The sequence below is a fragment of the Canis aureus genome, chromosome X (genome assembly GCF_053574225.1).
Source record: "Canis aureus isolate CA01 chromosome X, VMU_Caureus_v.1.0, whole genome shotgun sequence".
In the NCBI taxonomy this organism is placed as follows: domain Eukaryota; kingdom Metazoa; phylum Chordata; class Mammalia; order Carnivora; family Canidae; genus Canis; species Canis aureus.
In genome coordinates, this window is record NC_135649.1 from 3,849,349 (window position 1) to 3,857,116 (window position 7,768).

At 64.2% G+C, this 7,768-nt stretch overlaps 1 protein-coding gene across 3 annotated transcripts; it reads left to right on the forward strand.

Moving 5' to 3' along the window:
• The first annotated feature begins 271 nt into the window (after window positions 1-271).
• LOC144307601 (uncharacterized) lies at window positions 272-6,843 on the forward strand. 3 transcript variants are annotated; one of them, XM_077887489.1, is made up of 3 exons: window positions 272-410; window positions 4,697-4,769; window positions 4,931-6,843. In XM_077887489.1, the coding sequence occupies exon 3, from the start codon at window positions 4,951-4,953 to the stop codon at window positions 6,373-6,375; it is 1,425 nt and encodes a 474-aa protein (XP_077743615.1). In that variant the 5' UTR covers window positions 272-410; window positions 4,697-4,769; window positions 4,931-4,950; the 3' UTR covers window positions 6,376-6,843. The 3 variants fall into 3 exon arrangements, with proteins under 3 accessions (XP_077743615.1, XP_077743613.1, XP_077743614.1); XM_077887487.1 differs by lacking the exon at window positions 272-410 and adding an exon at window positions 1,302-1,409; XM_077887488.1 differs by lacking the exon at window positions 272-410 and adding an exon at window positions 1,308-1,461.
• The last annotated feature ends 925 nt before the right edge of the window (window positions 6,844-7,768 follow it).

The following is a 7,768-nucleotide window of genomic DNA, read 5'->3' on the forward strand; positions in this document are numbered from 1 at the left end:
CACATGCATTGGGGTGTGGGTGTGGGGTGAGAACACAGGGTAAGCCCAGACTTCCCCATCCCAGTCTCTGAGGGATTAAGGGCCAGGGGTAAAGAGCAGTGCTCCCCCTCAGGTGGACAGAGTGACTCCCAGGTCATGAGAGGCTACATGGTGAGGATTCAGAGGGATGATGGAGGGGCCATAAACCCCAGGCCAGAGTCAGTCCCGGAAGGTTCCTGGGGGTGGGAGTGCTGTGGGGGTGCTGGGATCACGTGAGGAGTCCAACTTCCACCTCTGATGTCTAAAGGACTAAGGGCGTCCTGTAAGGAGCAGCTCTCTGGTCCTCAGAGAAGCTGCCCCAGAAGGTAATGAGAGTCAAGGGATGGACCCTGAGGGGGACAGAGGGGACCCGGCGGATGTCAGGGCCCACGGTGAGCCCGGGAAGGCCGCGGAGGAGCGGGATGGGGCCGGATGGTGGCGGCGGGTGAGGCAGGCCTGGCACATCCGGGTACCCGAGAGCCTGGGGCCTGGTGTGGCGGGAGCAGACGCTGAGGGAGGTGGAGGGAGGGTCCAAGGGCTAAGGGGAGGCGAGGGATGGACCCTGAGGGAGGACAGAGGGGACCCGGCGGAGGTCAGGGCCCACGGTGCGCCCGGGAAGGCTGTGGGGGAGTGGGATGGGGCCAGATGGTGGCAGCGGGTGTGGCAGGCCTGGCACATCCGGGAACCCGAGAGCCTGAGGCCTGGTGTGGCGGGAGCAGACGCTGAGGGGGGAGGGGAGGGTCCAGGGGCTAAGGGGAGGCGAGGGATGGACCCTGAGGGGGACAGAGGGGACCCGGCGGAGGGCAAGGCCCACGGTGAGCCCGGGAAGGCCGCGGAGGAGCGAGATGGGGCCGGATGGAGGCGGCGGGTGCGGCAGGCCTGGCACATCCGGGTACCCGAGAGCGTGGAGCCTGGTGTGGCAGGAGCAGACGCTGAGGGGGGCGGAGGGGGGTTCCAGGGGCTAAGGGGAGGCGAGGGATGGACCCTGAGGGGGACAGAAGGGACCCGGCGGAGGGTCTCCTGTGATGGGAGCACGCCCCCCAATCCCGGGCCGACTGGAGATCTTCCGTTGTGCAGGTGCCAGTCAGACTTTCCCGTCTGGGTCCCTAAGAGACTGGGGTTCCTTGGCGTCAGGAGCGGGGCCTAGACGGTGGGCAGAGGGGGGTGGGGGGACCCAGGCGCCGCAGGGATTTCCGGTGAGCATGGGGAGGAGGGGCGGGATGCGGAACCCTAGACTCCAGGGGGTCAGTCCCCGGAAGGTGGGGGGGGGTTGATGGGGCATCAACACGTGATGAGGGCCCAATTCCGCATCCGGGTCTCTGTGAGACTTGGCACTAGGAGCGGCTCTTAGGTGCTCAGAGTCCACGGCTGAGGAGCTAAGGGGAGGCAAGGTACAAACCCCGAGGGAGGACAGAGTGGACCCGGAGGAGGGCAGGGCCCACGGTGAGCCCGGGAAGGCCGCGGAGGAGCGGGATGGGGCCGGATGGTGGCGGCGGGTGCGGCAGGCCTGGCACATCCGGGTACCCGAGAGCCTGGGGCCTGGTGTGGCGGGAGCAGACGCTGAGGGGGGCGGAGGGAGGGTCCAGGGGCTAAGGGGAGGCGAGGGACGGACCCTAAGGGGGACAGAGGGGACCCGGCGGAGGTCAGGGCCCACGTCAGCCCGGGAAGGCCGCAGAGGAGCGGGACGGGGCCAGATGGTGGCGGCGGGTGCGGCATGCCTGGCACATCCGGGTACCCGAGAGCGTGGGGCTTGGTGTGGTGGGAGCAGACGCTGAGGGAGGTGGAGGGAGGGTCCAGGGGCTAAGGGGACCGAGGGATGGACCATTGACAGGGTCCCCAGGGCTGTGAGGCCCCCGTGGGGATGGGTACCTGCTCTCACGTGGGAGTATGGGTGCTCAGACTTCCACATCCGGGCCTCCCGAGACACTGGGGACCCTCACGACAGGAGCAGGGCCTAGGACACGTGGGCAGAGGGGAGGGCCCCGGGTGCTGCTGGGAATCCTGGTGAGGATGCGGAGGAGCCCCGGGGGACCCCGCACCCCAGCCCAGAGTTGGTCCCGGGAAGGTCGTGGGTGGGGTTGGGAACACGTGGTGAGGCCCCACTTCCGCATCCGGGCTCTGAGAGACCAGCAGGCTGGTGTTCAGAGCAGGGCCTCCCTGAGGGGGCAGACGGTGGGCCCAGGTCCTGCTGGGTTCCAGGCGAGGATGTCCATGGAGGACGGACGGACCCTGCACCCCAGCCCAGAGTCAGTTCCGGGAGGCAGGCCGAGTGCGGGACGGGGCCACGCCGCGTGTCTGTGTGCATATCCCGACCGGCGCATCCGGGTCCCCGAAGCTCTGCCCGCCCCTCGTGTCCGTGTCTGGGAGCCGATGGGCCGGCAGACAGTGGAGCCAGGCAGAGGCCCAGGCATGCAGGGAGCCCCGCCAGCAAGGGGGGAAGAAGGGCCCAGGGAGCCTGTCCCCCGCCCCCCAGCTCAGCCCCCTCTGTGAGCCCTGGGAAGTCCCCTGGCTGGGTCATGGTCCTGATGGAAAGATGGTCACTCCCTGTCCCCGGTGGGGTCTGGGAGGAGGGGAGGGCCTGGGTGTGAGCGCCCTGGACTCCGGTAGTCTGCCCGAGGGGCCCAGGGTCAGCTAGGGCTGGAGGCGAGGATCCCCGAGGGACTGAGACCTCCGAGGGAGTGGGTTCCCAGGGAGCCCCGAGCACCACGGCCCTGCCCCTGCTTCAGCCTCGGGAGGCTGCCGGGGGTTGGACCAGTCCCGAGCTGCGCGGACGCTTATGTGACAGGGCCTCCCACACCTGTGGCGGTTGGGCTGGAGCACTGCCTCCAGGGTGTGGGCGGCGGTGGGGTCGGGTGGAGTGGGGGGCAATGGCCCACGTGTGGCTGGCGGCCAAGGCCAGGACCATGGGGGCACTGCAGCCCTAGGGACACACACTAGACTGGGTCCTGGGGGCCCAGTGACCACCTGGGGCATGCTCTGGTTTGCCAGCCAAGTCTCCTAGAGCCTGGGGGCTTGGTGGAAGGAGCAGGCTGGGGGCCAGCCCGGGGCCTGGTGGGATTAAAGGTGAGGACCAGAGGGAGGACTGATGGACCCTGGGCCCTAGCACGTGCAGTCCAGGGAGGCCGGAGGCCCCCATGCAGGATGAGCCCATGCTACGGTCCTGATGTCCACACCTGGGTGTTAGGGCCTGAGGGCTTGTGCTTCAAAGGAGCAGGGCCTTGGGGGTGGTTGGGGTGAGGGTGTGTGTGGAGGGCACATGACCTGGGGGGAGTCAGAGTGAGGACCTTGGGGACACCCTGGCTCGCCCCACCCGGCCCGTGAGCAAGGAAGCCAGTGCAACAGAGTGGGTCCCTGCCCCGTGGGCTGCCCATGGAGGATGGGAGAGCGCTGGCCCTCAGTGGCATGCTCACTTGTCCCTGAGGCGGGTGGGCGGCAGGAAAGTGGGCTGACATGGTGAAGGTGAGGTCTTGGTGTGAGGGGCACGTGTCCTCTATGGGAGGTTGGGGGCCTGGAGGAAGAGCAGGCCCTGGCAGGATAATGCTGAGGACCCTCCCGGGAGCCTGAGGGCATTCGCGCCCCAGGCAGAGGGGCCGGAATCCAGGCCTGCCCTTCCTGATCTTGCTGGGGGACTGGGTGTTGGGGGTGGGGTTGTGGCTGTGACCAGCCTGGACAGAGACACAGGACAGGACAGGGACACAGGATACGACAAGGTATCTCCGCTTGCTCCTCTCCAAGTTCTCAGGGAGTTGAGGACCCCAATGGGAGAGGTCCCGTCAGCGCTTGGGAGGAAGCCCACCTGGGGAATGATACCCAGGAGACCCAGGTGCCTGCCAACAATCAGCGTGGGCCCTCCCCCCGCCACCTACCCCTCATTGAAGGGGTGAGGGGTTCCCAAGCCAGCCCTCCTGGCCCAGGAGGGAATGGCCCAGAAATCTGGGTGCTCTCCCTGGTAGCCCTGGGAAGGGAACCCGGGGTGGGGCCTCTCCCATGGAGCCCCTTCTCTTCTCCAGATCTCTGGGCTCAGGGAAGGGAGGGCCTGGGCCTGAGGGTCTGGACTCAGGTCAGCAGAGAAGGCGGGTGCCCTGACATGGCCCTGGTCCTGGCCCTGCTGGGGGTCAAGGTGAGAAATGAGGGGATGCCTCCCACAGCAGAATCCCTAGGGCTCAGGCCGCCCTTACTGCTTTTGTGGGCCATGGGGAGAGGCGGGACGGGTGAGCCGACTGATTTCTCTGGACTTTGGCTGGTGGCAGGTCGTGTCAGGGGCCCTTGCAAGGAAGGTGCAAGGAGGGTGGCCTCAGGGCTAGCCGGAGAGTCTTCCCAGGGTTACATGGGGTTCTAGGTGAAGAGTAAGAGGTGCCCCCTCCCAGCCCAGATGGAAGCCAGAGCTGGCCCATCCCTTGTGCATGATCCAGGACGAGTCCTGGAGACTTTGGCACGTGTGGCCACAGCTGGGCCCCTGGCTTCCCTCTGTAGAGTCTCAGGGCCCTGTGGTCTTGCAGGGACACTTTGGCCTGAAAGGGACAGGGCCAGGAAAGTCCCTTGAGAGGCCAAGGAGGAGACCACCCCACCTGGACTGCAGGGGACCTCCCAGAGTGCGAGCCAGCCCTCCTGTCCACAGGGGGCCCAGAGATGGGCTGGCAGTCTGCACCCTGAGGCACCTCCTCCTTCCCTCCTGCAGGGACTTCAAGAACTGGCAGCGGGGTCCCTCAGGACACAGAGCTGAGGAGACGCGGCCAGAGCCACTTGTGCAGGTGAGGTGCACGCTCTCTCCGAGCCTGGTGTCAGGGGCTCTCCCAGCCCAACAGAAGGGAGCCCTCTCCAGGGAGCCCAGCACGGCCCCCTGTCAGCCCTGGCACCTTGGGGTGTCTTAGCCGGGCTGCCCCCTGACAGGCCTTCCCTCCTGTCTCCTCAGGTCAGCCAGAATCTGACACCATGTCCCTAGGGAAGAGCAATGAGCTTTGGGAGCTGGGAGACGACCCGGAAGAGGCCCAGGGCCTGCTGAATGCCCTGCAGTCCACAGCTGAGGAGGAGGAGGAGGGGCAGGTTCCATCTCCCTGGTCTCTTCCCTCTCTGTCCTCTTCATCCCCTTCCTTATCCTTATATGGCCTCCTTGGCCCCACAGAAGAGGGGTCTGCTACTGAGGGGTCCCCGAGTCCTCCCCAGAGCTCTCAGAGTGCCAACTCCTCCCCCAGTGGCAGGGCAGCCAGGGGCCTTGGCCAGCCCCACCCTACCAGCCCCAACAGCCCAGGGCAGGTGGGCTCAAGTGGAGGTGAAGGGCAGGAAGATGCTGTCTCCTCCCCCTATGATGGGGCAGCCATTGGCCTTGGCCAGCCCAAGCCTGCTGGCTCCTACACACCAGGGGAGGTGGTCCCAAGGGGAAGTGAAGGGCAGGAAGATGCTGACCCGTACCCCTGTGGTGGGGCAGCCAGTGGCCTTGGCCAACCGCAGCCTGCTGACCCCTACAGCCCAGGGGAGGTGGTCACAAGGGGAAGTGAAGGGCAGGAAGATGCTGACCCGTACCCCTGTGGTGGGGCAGCCAGTGGCCTTGGCCAGCCCCAGCCTGCTGACCTCTACAGCTCAGGGGAGGTGGTCGCAAGGGGAAGTGAAGGGCAGGAAGATGCTGACCCGTACCCCTGTGGTGGGGCATCCGGTGGCCTTGGCCAGGCCCAGCCTGCTGGTCCCTATAGCCCAGAGGAGGTGGGGTCATCCCCACCTGAACAGCAGGAAGATGAGCAGCCCGAGGGCAGTTTCCACATGAAGACAGCTGAGCTGGTGATGTTCCTGCTCCTCAAGTATCGCATCAAACAGCCCATCAGCAAGGCACAGATGCTGGAGGTCATCACCCCAGAATTCCAGGACGACTTCCCCATCATCTTGAGCCAAGCGTCCCGCTGCTTGCGGCTGGTCCTTGGCCTAGACGTGATAGAAGTGGATCCCAGCGAGCACTGCTATCACCTCAACATCATCCTGGGCCTCACCTGGGATGGGATGGTGAGCGGTCAGGGGGGCCTGCCCAAGACCAGCCTCCTGGGGCTGGTCCTGGGGTTGATCGTCCTGGAGGACGACTGTGCCCCCGAAGAGGAGGTGTGGGAGGCACTAAGGGTCATGGAGGTATACGATGGCCAGGAGCACATCATCTATGGGGAGCCCAGGGACCTCCTCACCAATGTCTGGGTGCAGGAAGGCTACCTGGAGTGCCGGCTGGTGGCGGGCAGCGACCCTGTCCGCTACGAGTTCCTGTGGGGGCCCAGGGCCCATGTGGAAACCAGCAAGTTTCAGGTCATGGACTACGCGTTCCAAGTCAGTAGCAGCCTCGTGGTTTCCTCCCTGGCCCTGTGTGAACAGATTCTGAGATAAGGAAGAGGGGGCCACAGCCCTAGAGGCGGCCAGGCCCCTTCCGAGCTTTTGTGGGGCCGGCATGAAGGGAGGCCTTAGGGTGCTTCGTCCCGGTGTTGTCCTGTTGGGTGAGTAAAGAGAAAGTCCTGGGCGTTAGGGCCAGGGCAGGTTGGGGGAGAGCATGGCCGAGAGCCTCTCTGGGGGCCTGGGTTCTGCAATCACCCTGAAATACAGAGCTTCGTGTCCTTGAGGAAGCTCTCTAATTTTTGTTCCTTGGGATACAAGGTTTCCTCAGCCCAGTGTATGAGTGACACACACCCCTTTGCGTTCGTACTTCCCAGTTCAAGAGTTAACAGTTTTGTCATGTCCTGTAAAGAAGTTGGGAGACCTTCCCTCTTTCTTTGGGTTGTGGATGAAATCACAGAGCATTGGCGTTGGAATCTGTTGGAAAGGGCAAAAGTGGAGCAGGCAAGAGCCAGAGTGTGCAAATAGGAAAATAAACCTTGTTCACTTTAGCTTCTTTCCCGTACCGTGTGTCATTTTTCCACAGTAACGTGATGTGCGCTCGTGCATTCACTTGGTTTTTCGGGAACGTGAGAGAAGGGTACTGAGGCCAGGGGAGCTCTGCTGGCGGCTCCCTCATGGCCACACAGCGGCTGAGCTCTGCTCCCTGCAAGGCCCTCTGTGTGAGCAGTGAGGACACGAGGACCCCGGGGCCACGCAGCCTTTGGGGACTGTGTCTAGCGGCCGCTGTCCTGCAAAAAGGCGGGGAGGGGTGCCCTGAGACCTGGGCCAGCCTGCCAGCCCCAAGTGGCAGAAGGATGAGGGGGTGGGGCGGCTCCTGGGCCAGGCTCTGCAGGGGCCAAGGCCCCCGTGGCTGGAGTTCTCTCGTCACGGTACTCCTTGTGTGCAGCTGATGACCATGATGTTGAGGGGTGACACGCCCGTACATGGAGACAGGGTGCCGTAGGGGTGGGAGCAAAGTCTAACATGGTCAATTGCTCTGAGAATTTCCTTCTGGATCATGGACAAACCAGAGAGAGTTATGTCTTCCAGGGGCAGGAGAGGAAGCTGTCCTGCACTCTGGTCCCAGGGCAGTGGAACACAGTGCACAGACTAGGTAGGTGTTTTATATGCATCCTGTGCAAGGATTTCCGGGGGAACACAGTCCTATATTCCTTGAAGTGGAGCCCCGAAGACTCTCGACTGACTCTTGTTCCTGACCATGGATAGTCAGAACCCACGGCATCAAAAAGACATTTAATTTGGTTATCTTGGGTGTCACTGGGAGAGCTGTATGTCAGCAAGGTCTAGGTTTGGGTGGGGAGGATTGAAGGAAAGCAGTGGTTTGGGTGCAAGAGCAGCCGGGAGGGAGGGAAGGAGTCGGTCTTTGACTCGAACTGTAGGCTTGTCG